Here is a 19,155-nt window from a genome sequence, read left to right as displayed (position 1 = left end):
GATTATTCAAATCGTACAGAACACGGGCACCAGTTGCATTCTTTCGCTGATGCCGCAGTCAGTGTTACACTTATGTTGTACGATTGAGCTCCCTGATCAGCAAAATCTCACAATATCAAAAGTCTGGAAGTCACAAGGTCCCCGGACGAAATAATTGAGGCTTCTGCAAGGTTTGACAAAAAAAAAACCGTGCATAGATATAAGGACAAAGAAAGGAAACACAAACATCTTGTGTTTTCCTTTATTCGCCCGTATCTACGTGCAGTTTTTTTTTTTTTGTCAAAATGTGCGAAAGAATCAGTTTGCCCAAGTTCCAAATTTATTAGAAATAATTGAGGCTACCGATGCCGGTATCTCCCTTGTGTTTTCAAAGAAGCATTTACACAGGCACAGCACATGCCGTATGCCACGGCAGCGGTGCGGTTAAGTTTAGAAAGCCATCGCGGGCCCACTTTTTGCTTAGACCAGTAGAGGCTTCAACCAGGACCGACCTCCCGCGGTGGTATCAAGACGTCACGCGAAGCTACAGCAAGGAGAACCAACTTTCAGCTGTCCAGCAGATCCTGTCGGCTCTCGAACGGCAGCACCGGAGTGAAAGCTGCGGGGCGTCATCCTCCCTCCGGGGAAGCGGGCGACCACCACCGCAGCGAGTAGCGACGGTGCCCGTCTATATAGTAGAGTTAGAGTGAACTAGAAATTCTAGTTCACTCTAGTAGAGTGGCCAAAGGACCGACGAGTGGCTCCGTCCGGGCGTAGTGGCAACACTACGTCGGTTGCCGGCATTTAATAAAGTCTTTTTCACTCACTCACTTACCCGCTGTACATTTTGGTTTAACATAATACGTTTGTTAAGCTGTATGATTTGCCCTGACCCTACTAAGTTCGGTGGAGAATTTCGGGGTCCACCAAGTCGCCTTACCACGCCGACTGCAATTATTCCAAACTGATATCCGTCAATCCCAGTTTAGAGTCGCGTCAGTATTTTATATCTGGGCGTGCACGCCTGTGTTTCCGTGAGATAGACAACCGCTCAGCACCGTCGGTATCGGCGTGAAAGACGAGCTTGATAGAGAAACGCTTGGGAAATTTTCACTGACCATTTTCGCGACGAGTAGGTAGCACTGCAGTGCCTTAGTCATTAAAATGTCGCATATGTATTGTCTTGGTTTAGCTTCGTTCCGGGCCCTCGCGCACACAACGGCGGAGGCGTCCCGCTGCACAGCAAAACAGCGCGGGTTGTGTGCCTAGCTATGGAGGTAGCATTTCTGATACAGGCGAAATACGAAAGCGTCACTGACGTCTCTGGACACGTTAAAGAACTACAGTTGGACGAATTTTACCATATTCTCTACACGGCGGTACTATTACCACCTCACACCTTGGGCGATTTACACTGCTCAAGCAACATTTAATGCTACGCGTAGGCTCTTCGGCCCAAATGGGCGAGCGTGTGCGTTTAGGACAACCTTTTACTTTAAAAGGCGGTAAAGTGACTACGCTCTCGGGAGTCGTGCGGATGACCGAAAAAAAATCGCAATAAAAGCGTTTCGACAACGAGCTCGGAAGGGTCGCACGACCGCGTTCTCGCTGCTGTTTCGCGCACTGCTGCAGTTTCTGTGAGGAAAAATGAAAGTAGCCCAAAATTATTTCGTGCCGACAGAATTTTCAATCTGTCTGTGCCTGTCTGGTATTAAAAAACTTCACGTACACGCCCCTCCACCGAACGATCCCACAGCACCTGCATTACGGCTGCTGTAGCTCGGCGAGCAGACAGGCCCTCGTGGCGGGGCGCACTCTGGCGGCGTTCCGGGGAACGCAGAGAGCGGCGAACAAGATCTAGCCGCGCCGCCACGCGCACTGTCAACACCTAAATATTCTTACACCGTGGTCAACATTCAACTGCTCCTGTGGAGGCACCTTTCACTTTCGTCTTTTACCGATTCCCATGAAATAGCGATCAAGCACAATTTTTTTCTTGTTTTTTAAGCTGTGACTTGTTGCGAATGCAAGGCCTCAAAACAAGTTTCGTTAGTTCCGAAGCAGAATGACTACTTGAGAACACAATCCATAACAAAGTAGTGTCAGCAGGCAACAGATATGAGGCTTGCAGGCAGTCAACTTGTTACCTAAAGCCGGTTTGGGGACAATGACAACCTAACATGTTAGGCAAGGGAGTTGGAAAAAAAGACTGATGTTGGCCTGATTTGCCAGTTTAAATGAGCTGAATGAAAGAGGAGGAGAAGCGTGTGCCCACTTGGCTGTAGTCGCAACACACGTCAAGGGCTGAGTTCCTGATTGAGAATAAATCACGTGCGGTCAAGCAAACAACAGTGCAAAGTGAGTGACATACTAAACAATTAAAACCTTCGGGTCGCACTATACAAACAAAAGGTACTCATCTGCAAACTTGACAACTTTCAACCCACATAGCATGCGGCCTGACGAAATTCTATCTTGCTTGCCTTACATTCGTAATGTGTCAATGCAAAAACAATAGCCACTCACGCTGATGAACTCTCGTTTTATCCTTTCGAGAAGAATGAATGCCTTAGAGTGCGCAATTATAACGCACCGATAGCCGCTAAGCTCCCTGCCCTGCATACACTGCTGGAACTGCAATTGTACAACACAATTTTCACGGTGCCACATTTCAGCTAGGTGGCGCCCACTAGCTTTTGCTTCCTGTGTGCTCTTTCAACCGTGAAAGACGCTGGAGCACCTGCTCCTGTCCTGCCCCGAGCACGCAGCACACAGAGCAGTGCTGCAGGCTGCACTCCAGCGTCTCGGACGGCCCAGACAAAACCTGCAGGACCTGCTGTTCCCGACGGGTCCTGCCAGCTCCCGTCGTGAAGTGTTCCGACACCTCCTGGCATTACTCGAGGCCACTGGACTAACCCAGCGCCTGTAGCTGAGGCTACTCAATGAACACTTATGCCGCTGTCGCTTATGTAATGCCCCCCCCCCCCCCCCTCTCTTTTCTTTTCTTTTTCTTCTCTCTCTCTCTCTCTCTCTCTCTCTCTCTCTCTCTCGTTTCTGCCTGTCTTTCTCTTTCACGCCTTTTCTATTCCACCCCTAACCTCCTCCCAAGTCTTTTATCCCCTCTTCCCCTCCCCACCGCACTGGGTTGTATGCAGGTGAGCTCCCTACTGAGCTCAATAATATCCCCAGTGCACTTTCCTTTCCTTTCTTCCATCCAATCACTTCTCTCTCTCTCTCAACCGTGAAAGCAGGTGCCCCGCTCCTTCATGCAGGGTGTGCTCTCTTGCGGCAACTCTGTGCACACAGTCTCCCGCCGCCGCTGATGTGAGCAGCAAGCCGCCACACTGCCCCACTCGTGGGACTGTGCCACTTCCAGCTGGCTGGCGAACACCAAAGCCCAATGTGTGAGCGGACCTCGTCACTATCTCTCCCAGCAACAACAAAGAAGGAGATCAGATTATGCTGTAAGGTTTTAACGCACCTGGGCTATAAGTAGGGCTCCGGGATTTTGCGGTAATTCGAAAAAATCCGAAAAACCTTCGCTGGTGAATACTTGGACAATTCAGATTTCTCCAATACACACTGATTTTAGAGCAGAATGGCGGCAAAAAAATGACGATTAAAGTTGAGGCTACAGGATATCCGGTAAATCACCGACCCCACTGGCCGTTCGCACTTTCTGGCGATAACTACGAATGGACACCTGTACCACACGAAGGCTCTCTTGTCCTTTTTCAAGACCAGTACACTTGTATAAACTCATGAAATATTTCGAGAACTCCCGGAGCTATAAAATAAGTTGCATTGTCAAAACCTTCTTGTCTTAGGGAGTTCACACTGAAAGCACTGAAAGCCAGTGTTTTCTCGCTGCGCACTGCGGCTTCTCACTCTACCTATTTCTTGCGCAAACGTTGAAAGGGCATTGTCTAAGCTGAAAATCATAAATCAGAAGGAGTGCGCTTCCATGAGTGACAAAAATCCTGTAAAGTATGCTAGCAAATATTACAAGCTTTAAGGTTCTAAAAGAAGAAACGTACATGTCCTTTCACTAGTATTCATGCTTGTGTACACATGTGTGTCTGCCATTCAAACCTTTCAGACAATAAAAATTTCCTCCTAGTGTTCTGAGGTGTTCATGTTCAGATATCATTTCACCTATGATTTGGAGCATTTAAAGTAGAGCTAAATAAAATATTTTTTTTTTTTTCAGGATGGGATATTTACAAGATATAAACAATGAAAAACACTGAAATTTCACTAAAAAATAAACTCTGAAAAACACCCTCAGAATTTTACCAAAAATAAACTCCGAAAACCCGGAGCCCTATCATACGGGAAGACGTCCCAGCACCGGGCTCCGTCGCCTCTGCCATATGAGGTAGTGTGGTGAAGAGCGGCCTGCTTCCTTGGTGACGACCACTAGATGCCGAAGGCAAACTTAACTAGTTTATTGCATGACGAGAGATGAGCCGAAGCAACGCAAGAACAATACCCTTCTGGGCAAGGTCACAATACAGGAGTCGAGCAGAGTGACCGCACTGACTCATTGTTCCAAAACAAATGCCCTTCTGTGCACGGGGCCCCACGTATTTATACCCAAAGCCCTAGCGGTCAAACAAGTTCCCCCCTCTTTGCAGAGTTCGTGAGGGGTTGGAAGTAGCAGCGTGCGCCGAGTCCGAGAGGGGGGAGAGGAGTTCTTTGGTGCAGCATCTGTGTCGTTCGGGCAAGTCTCCACGCGTCGCGTTTGCCGCCGCCAAAGTTTGAATCACACCGACAGCGAGGCGCCCTTGCACCGGCCGCTCTGCGGCATGCTGTGATCTGCCCTGCCCCAGGCCGCTTTCTTACACACCGGGGCACTTTGCAAAACTTTGCTGGACGCGCGAACATGGTACTGGCACACAGAATCGTAACACCTAGCTATAAGGTCCTTCCCAGTGAAGGGCTGCGCATTAACCCTTTGTGTGTTTTGCCCTACCAGAATAGGTGGAGGACGACAAGCTCTCGTGTACGGCTTAGACTGTGCATCGCCCACCAGATGGGAGCATGCGCTTGGCTATGTTGAGTTCCCTGCGACAGGAGTGCGATTCATGAGTGAAAACAAGACATTCAGTGGCAGCTACACGTGCAAAGCTGGCCCCCGAAAAAGAAACTTTTTATCACCACCATCATCATCACCACCCTGTCTACACCCACTGCAGGGCAAAGGCCTCTCCCCTAGATCTCCGATTGCCCTGGTCCTGTGCTAACTGTGACCAATTCATCCTCACAAACTCTGCATCCAACCTTCTGCTGCCCCCCGTCACGCTTGCCTTCTCTAGGGATCATGTTCACAGGGGTGCAAGTGTTGCGCCATATGCGCCCTGCTGCTCCAATCAGCTTTTTCTGCGCCATCGTGCTTCAAAATGCACAACTGCACGGAAACTGCATTCAAGCGGGGTCGCAAACTCTCAGGCCGCAGATGATGTGCAGTGGCCAGTCGCAATAAGCAGGGACTCATTCACTGCGCTGTCATTCATGACGTGGAGCACTCCGGCCCAATCCGTAAAAGACTACCGCTATGAGTCACTAGTCGATTGATTGATTGATTGATTGATTGATTGTGGGGCTTAACGGTGCTACACAGGCGACGAGGCGCACCCTAGTGGAGGGCTCCGGATTAATTTTGACCACCTGGAGACCTTTAATGTGCGCCGAAATCTCGAACACACAGGCGTTTTTCACTTTTTGCCTCCATCAGAAAAGCGGCCGCCACGGCCGGGAATCGAATCCGCATTCTTGGGCTCAGCAGCACAACGCCTTAGCCACTGAGCCACCGCAGTGGGTGAGTCACTAGTCGCAATTTCCTGTTCTTCAAGTGGCAGTGCGGTTTCGCTGGACTTGGGAGTAAACATGGGGTGCAGGCAATGCGCTAACTTAGCGCTGCTTCACCGCACAGTGCGCGGCACCATGACGTTGCAGTCTTCCTGGTTATTGTCGATAGCCAAAAAAAACAGTTTCACTGTTCAGTTGGACCCTTCAGTCACAGACCCATTGGCCCATCTTATCGCTAGCGCGCTTGTCATCCCAAAGGCAAGATGTCATCGTGCCCTGTCGAACCGGATGTGCAACCCTGACACACACCAGAGGGGAGATTCTGTTAAGCAAGCTAGCAGCTATCTGGAAATAATCAGCTTGGAAGGGGGGTCTTGCCGTGTAGCAATACTTTTTTCTCTGAAAGGCAGGGGGGGCATTTTCCTCCCTCAGGTAAGCCCACTGTTTACCTATATGCTCAAAAAAAGTTGATAGGCACTGTTACGTGGATAATCACGACAAAGTTGCACGGTATTTTTCACGTAGATAGAAGCAGTAGGCATCTTTTCTCTAGCTTGTTACGAACATCGACATTTATTTTTATTTCTCTAAGGTCTAGATGGGCTTAGTTATACAGTGCATCAAATTATCTCTGTTTCCTATTTCTCTTTTTTTCATTTGCCTAGAGTCTCGTTCGGTATAATACAAAGTTAAACATTTGACAGCTTAGGTGCAGAAAAGACTTATTTTGCCCACTTCTGTTGTTTCTCCGGGTTGTTTCTGATACCTAACTATGACGATGTTGTAATACCACAAACATTAATTTTTCATTTTTGTGAGGTCTAGTTATACGTAGCTGTTCAAGGCGTCACTTATCTTTTCTCAGTTATTGTCAGCTGTTATGTTTTAGTTTTGGGAACATATATTTTCCAACTTCTTGAAAACATGGTGTGCTAAGTGTTGATTGAATAAAATGTTGAGTAAGAACGATTTCAATTTCTTTTTTGTGTGTGTGTGTGTGCGTGTGTGTGTACATGTGTGTGTGTGTTTGTGTGTGTGTGTGCGTTTACCAGAAATAAATAACTGCAAGTACGTTTCACTCTAGAATTCTGCTCCTAAACAGGCCTTCACTGCTCCAAAACTCGCCTTTCGATGCTCAAAAGCTGCTTCAAAACTCCTCTTTCATTGCTCCAAAGCTGTTCCAAAATAGCATTATTTCTGCTCCCTGAGCCGCTCCAGAAGGCTCAAGCCCACTGACACTCGTCTTCATCACAACCGTAAACTGTGTCATTTGCCTCTTCATTGCTGATTCGACGTGCTCGCAGAAACTGTCAACGGCTTCATCATCGTAGCTAGTTGTGGGCGCATAGCTTGTACTATCTTTAACCTGTGTCACTTGTTTAGCTTGACTGCGAGTCCTTCGTTAATTCTGAAGAATTCCTGCACATTCCCTGCTATTTCAATGTTGGTTAGGAATAATATCCCGTGCTCTTTCCTTCCGTGAAGCCCTTGATAGCACAGAATATGCCCGCCACTCAACTCCACAAGGCCTTCTCCTGTTCTGCTAACTTCAGTTAACCTTACAATATCCCCAACCGTTATCGCGCATGCGTGCCCCCAGTCACGCCGGAGAGAAGCGGAAAGAAAAAAAAAATGAGAGGAGGAGTGTTTCCCCAGCGCCACTGCCTCTAGAACCGAACAGAATAATAGAATAATAGAACCGAAACTAGAAAAAGTAGCATTGGCCTGATATCCCACTTTATGTCCGAGATGATGATGATGATGGTTGGATGTTAATGGCGCAAGGCCAACAGGGACAAAGAGCATAAAACCGTGCTTATATGTGCGGGACAAAGACGTGGCCACTAAAGTCGCTCAACAAGAACGAAAGTAAAATCAGTGCAAGACAATGAGGATGGCCGGTGTAGAAGGCCAGTTTTTGATCATGCATGGTATAAATTACGTCTAAACATTTTACTTCTGCTGAATTATTAAAAGCATGCTTGACAGAAAGCATGGGATCGTCAGAGAGAAATACTGGCGACACTAGAACACATAGTGAGGTGTGACAGTGCAGCGATACCGGGCGGCGGTTCGTGCGACGGTGCCGACGGTGATGTGTGTGGCAGGGCTGGGGAATCTCATGGCGGAGAAACTGGTGCCCACGACAGCACCGCCCGCCAAGAACTGCCAGCGCAGATGGAGCGGTGGATCCGCTCGGTGGACTGCCAATCTCAGAAATGGGCGATCCAGCGGCTCGAGGGGGCCCTGGCCAGGCAGAGGAGAACGGGAACTCGTGACCCGCAAGCGCGGGGCGCGGGAACCCAAGTATTCTCTGTCGGGTCAGGTTCAACCCTCGAGTTCTAGGCCCAGTGTTTCTAGGACTGCATAGACTAGAACATTAGAAGGGTAGACCGCGCCCTGCGATGCCGGCACCTACCCCACGCAGGATCCTGTAAATAAAGTCTTTTCTCTCTCTCTCAGAGAGAAATAATGCTGGGTGTAGTGGGATGTGCAGTCTCTATAGTTGTGGGAAGTGTTTGTGTCGTGTTGTGCCAAGTGCCTGGCATTGAATGAGAATGGGCGAGACAGCTGAATCAGTTTTGGGAGCAGTTTTTGGAGCAGCGAAATTTCGATTTTGGAGCAGAAGAACCTTGATTTGGAGCAGAAGAACGACATTACTTATGTCAACTTAGGAGCCTAAGAAATCAAATTTTTGGCAATTTGAAGGAGAAAACTGCACTTTTTAATCGGTTTGGAATGTGCATAACCCTGAAACAGCATTTCAATAAAGTTTTTTTTCTACCGGAGCATCACAAGGTACGAACTGCACTACCTTTTTACAAACCATTTTTTTTTTACTTCTTAGGCTCTGTCCATAGATAGCATGGAGTGCCGTCGAAGATATTGAATTGAAAAACTAAGTAATCGTAAGGCATTTCTATTATCATGTGGATGTCGAAAATAATATTTTTGTAATCCCATACTCGGCAAAAGTTGCGCAAAGCGAGGGGGTCACTGACAGTCGTCGCACCCCACCAGCCCTCCCATTTCAATCCCCAAGGTGCACGTTCACTACAATCGCAATTTGAGTAACGTTGGTATGTTTAGCCGCCTTTCTCTTGGCATTAAATTTCACTTCAGATAGATGAACTGTTAGTACTAGCCTGCAATAATACCCCGTCCCGCTATTGGACACTGCTTGAACATTTTGCGGCAATGCAGCCTGCGCCGCCATCCGGCAGTGTCGATCGCCCCATTCCCGCGGCTCGCGAGCTCGCTGTCAAAGGCAGCAATAACTCAGCGTTTTATAACTCTGCAATGAGTCCGAAATTCCATTTCAAGCACGCACCGCTCCTCACACTCAAGGCCGAAACATGGCGAATTCGCGGGCACCACGTTGTTTTTGATAAACTCCCGTCTTTTGAGTCGCGCAACTTCCCGCAAAAACTCAAACGACTAAATGCAAACCCAGCCACCCCCATAACCAAAACCAGGGCAGAAATCGGCGAAGAGCACTCTGCCCTAACCTCGAGCAACTTTTTCTTCGCCCGGCGGCCACGTTTTCCCATCTTCACCCCAGCAAGATGGCGGCGCTCAGCTATGTCGTTCCAGAGATACAGCGCTCTGAAAATTGCTGTTTTTTCATCAACTTGCACAAGCAGTTTCTCACCTTCGTACACAGAAGTATTTTTTCTGCAGGAATTTGCAATGGTTTCTGATGGGAAAACTTTAAAATTTAAACTCACAGAATATTATAACATGCGCAACCCGACATTGTCATTTTTGGAAAAAAAGAAAAAAAGCTGTTTCGGGGACAATTTTATGCCGGTCTTTTACTGAATGATCAATCAATTAAACCTTTACAAACAGCATGACCTTGGGGGTGCTGGAAAGTTATGCCATCAGTAGGCATTTTCCCCACTGAAACTGACGGGAGCGTTAAAATCCTTGGCTCTCGAGCTGTTTTGGAGCAGTTTGGCGCAATTTTTGCAATTTTCAAGGTTTTGGAGCAGCCTGGCGCAGGAAAACAAATTTTTATCAAAACTGCGCAATATGCACAGCTGGCTCACCCCTGAATGAGTATGTGTATAATGGATAGGGCCTCTATGCACCTGCTACACACAGGTCATGAAGGCCCCTTGAAGTGGGCGGGAGTGTGTTGCATGTGTGTGCCCTATCTGCCCCATCTGGCCAAGGCGACTTGTGTTGGTTATGGTGTGTGGGTCCCAAGTGTTGTCTGTCTGTTCACTCCACTCCTTCTGTCATGTTTTGCAAAGTTGTTGTCTCATGTGCGGCTTCATGTCAGTGCAGGGTCTACTATGTTATGTTAAGCCTACTCTATTCAAGACTAGCAGCAGCAGCCATTTCATCCACGGTTTCGTTCCTGGCTATCCCACAGTGGCCAGGAACCCAGCATATTGTTATCTCAAGACTTGAGGCATATGCCGATTACAAGAAAACAAGCCTTACGATTACAACGATTACAAGCCTTGGAAACAAGATCGATTAGGTACATTGTTTCTTGAACGTATGCTGGAGCAAAGTGCACTCACAACGCCAAGAGAATCCGTATACACTACAGACTTTAAAATTTGATGTTGTACAATGTGATGTAAAACAATTAGAATACCGTGTGCTTCAGCCGTAAAAACGCTATCGTAGAAGTTCGTCCTTTTACACACATGAAAGTTCGGCCCATGCGCAGCACAAGACACAGCCTTAGCAGTCTTTGACGCATCGCAGTAAAACTCTGCACACTGGTACTTCTCCTGCAGAAAGAAGAAATGCTGCATAATAGCTACTCTTGGTGCCCTGTTTTTGCCCAGTTGCATAAAGGACAGGTCACAAGACACTGGCCAGAGTTGCCATGCCCGAGAGAGTACAGCTAAGCTTCCCTCGCTAGGCACGGTTCTCGTGTTGAACACCGTCAGAATCCAGTTCCAAAGGCAGCCTGTACGGACCCAGAAATTCTTAGCACCTTTGGCTGTATCGCTGGAGACTTCAATGCAAAAGTGGGAGGAAGGGCAGTGGGAAGCTTTGGCATCGGCACTCGCAACAGTAGCAGAGATACACTGGTGCGATTTCCACAGAGGTTTAAGAACACATTATTCATGTGGTGTTGCTGTTGTTTCTTGTCTTCCAGCACGTAGAACTGTACTTGGCGCTCATTTGTACCTATTGTGAATTTTGAAGCAGTAATTCTTGCACAACTTTTCGACTCCAGCTTGTTCTTTTGTATAACTATGTACCAAGAATGTACTCTTTCATTTTCATTTGTTATGAGTCATGCTCTTTCTTTCTTGAGCACTGCTAAGTGACGGTCTCTGGGCCACTGTCAAGTTGTCTTGAGCTGCTTTTAGCCCGGACGACCTTCCAGTTTCTTATGAAGAAAATCAAAAGTACCTTATCTTATCTTACCTACAAATGAAAGAATAGAAAATGGGCATAGCAAAGTCCCAACGGTTCAACAAAAAATGAAATTGACTTCATTTTAAGTGCCAACATAGGTATTGTACAGGACGTAGAGGTGGTAGGCAAGGTTCACAACAGCAACCACGGGATGGGTAGGTGCAAAGAAATATGCGAATCTCAAACGAGAAAGCAGGGAAAAAAGGATGCAAGAATTTTAAATAACCCTTCAAAACAAATTTGCACTTCCGCAAGAGGAGGAGGATAGTGTAGACAACAGGTTAAACGACAACCTAACAATGGCAATTAGAGATCAACAGCAGCTGTGGCCAGAGTGACATGTAGGGAACAAACTGGCAAACTAACTCAGAAAATGGAGGAACTAACTGTGAAACCGGAACATGAAAGTTTCGAACATGGCAAATATGACTGAATCAGCAGAGCTGTCGAAACTGATTAACGGAAGTAAGACTAAGGACATTCATGCGTCCAACATGGCAGTGACCGCGGAAGTGCTGGAAATAGGAAAAAGCGTGAAAGCAACTAAGAGTGAGCTAGCCATCGGCAAAGACAGGATGTACGCGCTCAGAGCTAGCAGGGTAACAACGCACAACTTGGACTAGATAACAAATTCAGCAGAACGATTCTACACCAGACTGTATGCCAGCGATGTGATAGAAGAGAAACTGCTGAGAGTACAAGCCTAACTTGCAATGTGCCACTAGCAACTAAAGAGGAGGTAGGAAAGGCTCTCAAAGTCCTAGAAAAGAGGGAAAGCTACAGGCGACGACCGCATAACCAAAGATCTTTTGAAGGAGGGAGGAGATGTGGTTCTGGAAAAACTCTCTGTACTATTTTCAGAATGCTTGAAGACTCAAAAAGTGCCCATAGCCTGCTAAAACACCAACATGATTCTTATTCACAAGAAGGGAGATACCAAGGACCTCAACAATTACAGAACCATCAGCTTACACTCACTTGTGCAGAAACTGTTGACCAAAGTAATAGTTAACCATATGACTGACAGCCTAGATTCCTAACAATGCAGAGAGCAGGCTGGATTTAGGAAAGGATACTCAGCAATAGATCAATCAATACAATTCAGGGAGTTGAGTAAGCCCCTTTACATAGCTGTTATGTATAGACAATGAAAAAGCATTTGATTCAGTAACAACCACGGCTGTCCTTGAAGCACTGAAAGACCAGGGAATAAGGGAGACCTACATAAGACTCAAAAACAACATGTATAAGAGATGTACAGGCAGGATAATTCTTCGCAAGAAAACGAAAAACACTCCCAATCAGAAAGGGTGTACGAGAGGGAGATAGCGTCTCACCAAGACTGCTCACAGCGTGTCTAGAGGGAACATTTGGGAAGCTTGGCTGGGACAGAGTAGGATTACGAATAAACGGAGAATAATTGAGCAATCTGAGCTTTGCAGACGATACAGTCTTGCTCAGTGAACCTGCAAAGCAGCTGCAAGAATGACTGAAGAACTACAACCAGAAAGCGTGGCTGTGGGTCTTCAAATAAACATGAACAAATCTAAAGTAACGAGGAATAATAATGCTGAACGCATTACGGGCTGGGGTGCAGGCACTCTCCCAAATAATGAAGAGTAAGCTACCTCTATCACTCAAAAGAAGAATATACAACCCATGCATCCTGCCAGTGTGCTTCACTAAACAACTGGCAAGCAAACTTAGGCTGGCTCAACGAGGCATGCAATGAACAATGTTAGGAACAACACTCAGGGACGGGGAACGAGCTACCTGGATCGGAGAACAGGCTCGAGCAGACGACGTCGTAGCTGAAGTAAAGAAAAAAAGGACTTGGACTGGCCATGTGGTGAGACGAACCGACAACCGGTGGACCATTGGGGTGACAGAAGAAGGGGAAGTCCATTTGCACAGTGGAATAATGAAATTCGGGGGCAGACTGTGGGCTAAGAGGCCCTCGACCTGCAGTGGAACCAACTACGCCGTTGATGCCCATGATGAAGATGCTGTTCTAATGAAGACACCCATCTCTAGCTTGTGTCTGGAGGTTAACCGACCACAGTGATGGTGAATCGAGTTATTTTGCTGCCGATGATGAGGACACCTGTGAAGCAAACGTGCTTGCCAGCCTTTGAAATTGCCCACACCGTCCCAATGCTTCCCAGGTGAAAGAGCCAACGGTTGGGAATGACGAGCCACTTGCGACTGTTTTCTCTTCACTTTATTAGCATCAGGCAGCTGCTTCCCCGTGCAATGTTCACAAATAAACTGTACTGTGCTGGCTTCACATACCGCATAATGCGGATTTTTTATCAAAATATTTGCCGAAAAGTCGCCCCTCAACCTGTACAGAGGTCATTGGCGTAACACTAGTTGACATCTGGCAACCGGGCAGCCCGTCCAAAGCGCCATCAGCAGGATGCACCGCCATCTTTGTTTTGTTGCCTCTCTCGCTGTCAGTGAATGTGTGCACGGTATTTTCTTGCTCGAAATAAATTTACGTACTTGGTGCCAGTTCACCGCAGCATTTAAAAAAGAAATGTTACCGAGTATGTTAAAGAGAACTGCGGCATGTCTGCCGTGCGACAGTTTGCATCACCAAAAAAGTAACCGCTACTATGCTGGCGCAATGTGAAGCGGCAGCTCTCGGTATGCAACGCATGGAGGACCTCAATTCGTAGGCCTTACAAATAAATAGATGGCCGGCAACAATCACAAGACGCCTGCTGGAAGCCTGCAGGCGTCTTGTGGTTGTTGCCGGCCATCCGGCCGGGCATGCCATGCTTTGCCGGGCGTGCCATGCCGGGTGTGCCATGCCGGCCGGGCGTGCCATGCTTTGCACTCGCTTCCTGCGAGTGTTTCAGAAGTGCTCCACAAGTTTTAACCAGACTGCACCGGAAACACTTGCTGTGCTTGAGAAAGCCAGAGAAGCAGTTGTCTGACAAGATTTCAAGTAAGATTACAAGTAAGCTTAGGCGTACGGCCCCAGTAAAACGATGTTGTGTACTTAGTTTTTTTTTCTCAATTCTCAGCTACAAAGTAAGGCGGTCGACCTATATTCCGGCGACCTGTATTCCGCATTATACGATAGTATGAAGGGCAAGTGTTTTTTTAACACTAAGGTACTAGTTGCTTTTCAGCACACTGATTTGAAATCAGCCACAAAAACGTTAGGCACTTTTGATTAGAGAACTATCAGAACCCTTAGGAGGTTAATTCTGACCACGTGGGGATCTTGATGTGTGCTGAAAAGAAAAGAAAGAGAGAGAACGTGTTATAACATGAGAGGCCACTAGCGCCGCTCACGTTCAACCTGGAGGTGGCCACCCCAGCAGCAGTGTACTCTCTCTCGTGCTGTTGCTCCCATCGTGTGGGAGCCTATTAAACAACAGTTGACATCTCGAGAAGACGGGGCCCAAGGGCTTTTGGCCGGAAATGAGTGCGCGCAAGTGCTGTCCCAAGCCACTATTCACCGGCTCCCGAGGCGCCTGTCAGCTTGCGCGTATACCTTGAGCCTTTCTGCACGCAAGGTACAAGCCACACATTGCTGTTGCTGCCAAAATTTGCCCAGCACTCCAGTTGCCCCTTCTGCAAAGGCCCTGCTGCACACACTATGGAGCAGACGCAGGCCGCCACTGCTGGCCCACATCCGAGATGTCCACCGATGTGCACAGCCAGCTGCCCGGGAAGGTGCCCTGGACCACGGGTGCTGGCGAGGCCTCCGGCTCCTTCACGGGTCTCCTGCGAGGCAAACCAGCCGTGAGACCAGCCCTGTACGCCAGCGTGCCAGCCACAGCAGCAGCTGCTCATTCACGCGGAGAAGCCCGCCAGCACCATAACAGGCACCCCGCAGTATGACTGGCGACATCGCAACTTTTTCAAGCATGGAGAGCACCTTACATAAGCGAACACTGAGGCACATGAATGTAAAGCACACTTGTGCTTTCCTAAGCATGCGCATTTTGAAACGCCACTTTCAGCTGGCAAATACTGCACAATGGGATTTATTTATTTATTACGCATACCTACAGCGCCGACATGGCATTATTTTAGGGGAGCTCAAATCTTGATGCATAAAGCAATCACACGAAAGGGCAATACACAAAAGGGCAACATCACGTAGAAATACAATCGCGGAGCATAATACACAACTGTTACACGTTACATCACAAAATCATCGATGGCAGTGTGAAAATCAGATGCGGCAACTTCTTCACTGGGTAGAGCATTCCAATCTTCAATCGTTTTAGGAAAAAACGAGTATTTAAAGGCATCAATGCGGCACTGATACGGTCTAATTTTTCTTGGGTTATCTCGTCTAGTAGTGATGTAATGAGGTTCTTCTATATAAATGTTTTTGTTAATTCCTGTCTTATCGCTTACAATGTTAAATAAAAATTTTAACCTCAATACTTTCCTACATGCTGCCAAAGTTTTCCATCCAAGTCCGTCAACAATACTCCAGCTTCTGACAGTGAAATCGTAATTGGCTGTGGCAAAGCGTGCTGCTCGTTTTTGTACGCGCTCTAACTTATCAATATTCTTATGAGTAAATGGATCCCGTGATTGGCAAGCGTATTCTATCACAGATCTAATGTCAGTGACGTACCACGTTTCCTTCAAACCTGTAGGGGCATGCTTAAAGTTCCTCTGAAAAAAATACAACATCCGGGACGCTTTCGCTGCAACTGTCTCAAACCAATTCATAGTCGAACAAAATGTGACACCCAGATATCTAATTTCATCGCACATTTGCAAGGCAGTTTCATTTATACGGTATGAAGTTACTAACTTGTTTATCTTATTTGTAAATTTTACACGGCAGCACTTCTTTATATTCAATGACATTTTATCCATTTATCACACCAACTAGTTACAGCTTCCAGGTCAGTCTGCAAAATTTTCGCGTCATTTATGCACATAACTGGAAGATATAACACACAGTCATCTGCGTAGTCTAACAGTAGATTTAAGATCAGCTGGCATGTCATTTATAAAGATTAGAAATAAGAATGGTGCGAGCACAGACCCCTGTGGTACACCGGATATTACTTGAACAGGGGAAGAAGACGCGCCACTGACGACCACTCGTTGTTCACGCATATGTAGGTAGCCTTTGATCCAGCAGAGTAAACGCTCTGGAATTCCTAGACTAGATAGTTTAAAGAAAAGTAGGTTATGCGACAGCACATCAAACGCCTCTTTTAGGTCTAGGAATACTGCATCCATCTGTGTGCTACTGTTTATACCAAGTGTGATATCGTGGATAAATTCTGTTAATTGGGTTGTGCAAGACAATCCGGAGCGAAAGCCGTGCTGTGTAGCTGTGAAGAAATCATTATCCTGGAGATGTTTCATTAGGCCTGAATAAATTATATGTTCTAGTCTTGCACCAAACCGATGTTAAGGACAGCGGCCGATAATTGTGTACGTTTCCTTTATCACCTTAGCCAATAAAGTTCGCTTACAATGTGTTGTTTAAAAATATTATTAACAAGTTCCGCTTCAAACATCCGTTGAGCAAAAATGTACGCAACTTTTTACAAACAGCCGACTGGTGCACCACCTCGCTTCTGAATTTGCAACCACAAAACTGCCAATTCAAATTGAAACCGCTGCAACGGCCCACCGTTTCTATGTGCGCGGAGCACTGGTTTCGGCTTGTTATTGCTGTTGTGTGCTTTTGCTTCCATGAGTTGTTGAGAGGACTGGCAAAACACGGGAATTGAGTACTTGTGGAGTGACAAATGTGGTAAATTCCGCATCGGAAGACAGCTATCGAGGCCGGAATATTTGATTCTTCCAGCAGAAGGTGAGTGTTACGCACTCTGCTAGAAAGACGGTGCAAACGAAACCGTTGTCGCCATCAATACCTCATTTGTGAAGGACTTCCGCTGGAATATTTTCTTATTACATGATTCCAATATAAGATCTGCATTCCTCGGAGTTTTTGATCAGAGTGCATGCGGAGTTAGCTAAAAAAAAAACTTGAAAAAAAGAGAAAAACCCTTAAGAAACAGCCTCTCAACTCTCCTGGCCGCTCTCGAACATTTCTGACTATCTAGAACCCGAGAAGTTGTGGGCGCATCTGCCTCAAAAGGTGTGGCATTATTTTGGATGGAAATTTCGAGGCTACCAAAAGACAGTAATTCGCCCAAGCTTACCCGCCGCGGTGGCTCAGTGGCTCAGGCGTTGCGCTGCTGAGCACGAGGTCACGGGTTCGATTCCCTGCCGGGGCAGCCGCTTTCTGATGGAGGCGAAAAGCAAAAACGCCCGTGTGTACGAGATTTCGGCGCACGTTAAAGATCCCCAGGTGGTCAAAATTAATCCGGAGCCCTCCACTGAGGCGCGCCTCATTGCCTCCATTGCGTCGGCGCCTTAAACCCTACAATCAATCAATCAATTAACTGTTGCCTTTCTGCTTTGACGTGCTAGTGAGCATTTAGTCAACAGCGCTTTGCTACAACTAAAGTTTGCCTTCATAGAGACGTGGTGATGCGAGTTAGGTTATATATTAGCATGCCTTGTGACAGCTGAAGCTTGCGTCATGGTTAATACACATGAACTCAAAAATTCTGCGTATTTTTTTTTTTTTTTTCAGAGGTCGGTGTTTATTTAGGCATTCTGGCTGAACCTTCAACATTGTCAGCGCGCAACAACTGCACCAAGGACTGGCAGGCCATTTCAGCTCTTCGTGCTTGCCTGATATGACAGCCATGCGCCCGACTGGTGTGTTTATGTATATTTAACTTCCACTTATAGTTGCTTCTCTGAATTCGTCTGACATGATCCTCTTAAGTATTCGTTCTTCCAATTTAATTTACCTTTTTCATTCATTCCATTTTTTTTTTTTTGCAGATACAACCAAAGAACAAAGAAGCACACACCGGAAGGTGATCACATCAAGTTCTCAGCACGAGCAAATGTGTTATGTTACCTGCAGATAAATGATACAAAGTGCCAGGTATTCTCACCAAATGTTAAAAAGAAGGTCAGCATATATCAATGCGTTTATACATGTGATGTGCATATATCTGAGTATGAATGGAATAGTTTTGCAATTCAAGAACATGATATTCGATGTCTAAAAATATTTAACATCGGCCGAGTATTCGGTGTACTGCAAATATTGAGACGCATCAAAATGTGCGATGTTACGTAGCTAGCCGCTAGGCTCACTCTAGCCCAAAAATTCAACGTTAATCAATAAATCACGATGCGTACACATTGGCAAATGTAGAAAGCAAACGCGGGTTCTAGTTTACTTTCTTCCATTCCCTTTCACTGCGGCTCAAGAGTACTTCACTTTCTCTGTACATTTACCACACTTCGCACAAAATATTGCTGTAAGCACAAAATTGCTGTTCGCACAAAAAAATTGCATCATTCCACCACAGCTTTGGCTGCTTAGGGATTCGGCCAGATGTTTGTGGGACGGCCACTTTAGCATCTTCGACAAGTTCCTTGTAAATGTAGGCATTTGCTTCGTCTATGGACATACTGCTCATGTCAACTCCCTCAAAACTGACCAGATCCTTAAATTTTCCCCAGTCTGCTCTCTCGAGCCTCGATCGGGGTGGGCAGTTTTTGAGGGCTGGAAGTGGCTGCACGTCTCGCAACAAGGCGGGAAAGTGGTCACTTCCGTGTGGATCGTTCACTACACTCCACTCAAAGTCCATCTTGAGCCCTGGCGACCCGACACAAAGGTTTAGCGCAGAAAAGTTTCCTGTACCTGCAGAAAAATATGTCTTGTCTCCATTATTGAGGAGGAGGAAAATGACTTTATTGATATCAATCCGGCATGTAAGGGTGGATCAGGCCGCGCAGGGCTTCACCAACCCCCTATCTCACTAGACCTCAGCGTGGACCGGTCCGGCGCTAGCTACTAGGAGTTACCTCCGTTCGCTTTTGCCGGGCCAGGGCCGCGTCGAGCCGCTGGATGGCTTGGAGTTGCGCCTGATGGTCAGGCGAACT

At 46.9% G+C, this 19,155-nt stretch overlaps 1 protein-coding gene and 1 long non-coding RNA gene across 10 annotated transcripts in view; one reads left to right on the top strand and one right to left on the bottom strand.

The window, feature by feature from the left end:
* Nucleotides 1–3,253: 3,253 nt before the first annotated feature.
* On the top strand, nt 3,254–18,900 carry LOC144179498 (uncharacterized). The gene is made up of 3 exons (XR_013324261.1): nt 3,254–3,443; nt 17,783–17,910; nt 18,040–18,900. It is a non-coding gene; the product is annotated as an uncharacterized LOC144179498 (long non-coding RNA).
* Nucleotides 11,236–19,155, bottom strand: part of LOC144179496 (uncharacterized) — a 43,464-nt gene continuing 35,544 nt past the window's right edge. For 2 of the 9 annotated variants that reach the window (XM_077707878.1, XM_077707875.1), the window contains 2 exons: nt 17,346–17,428; nt 14,804–14,922 (listed from right to left, as the gene is read on the bottom strand). In XM_077707878.1, coding sequence (XP_077564004.1) covers nt 17,359–17,428 — 70 coding nt within the window. In that variant the 3' untranslated portion in view covers nt 14,804–14,922; nt 17,346–17,358. Of the gene's footprint in view, nt 14,953–17,345; nt 17,429–19,155 lie in introns of all 9 variants that reach the window. The other 7 variants (XM_077707871.1, XM_077707879.1, XM_077707874.1 and 4 more) reach the window with 5 other exon arrangements.

The sequence above is a fragment of the Haemaphysalis longicornis genome, unplaced genomic scaffold (assembly GCF_048455015.1).
Source record: "Haemaphysalis longicornis isolate Haplotype H1 unplaced genomic scaffold, Haemaphysalis longicornis Haplotype H1 scaffold_4, whole genome shotgun sequence".
In the NCBI taxonomy this organism is placed as follows: domain Eukaryota; kingdom Metazoa; phylum Arthropoda; class Arachnida; order Ixodida; family Ixodidae; genus Haemaphysalis; species Haemaphysalis longicornis.
This window is presented reverse-complemented; position numbering and strand designations above follow the sequence as displayed.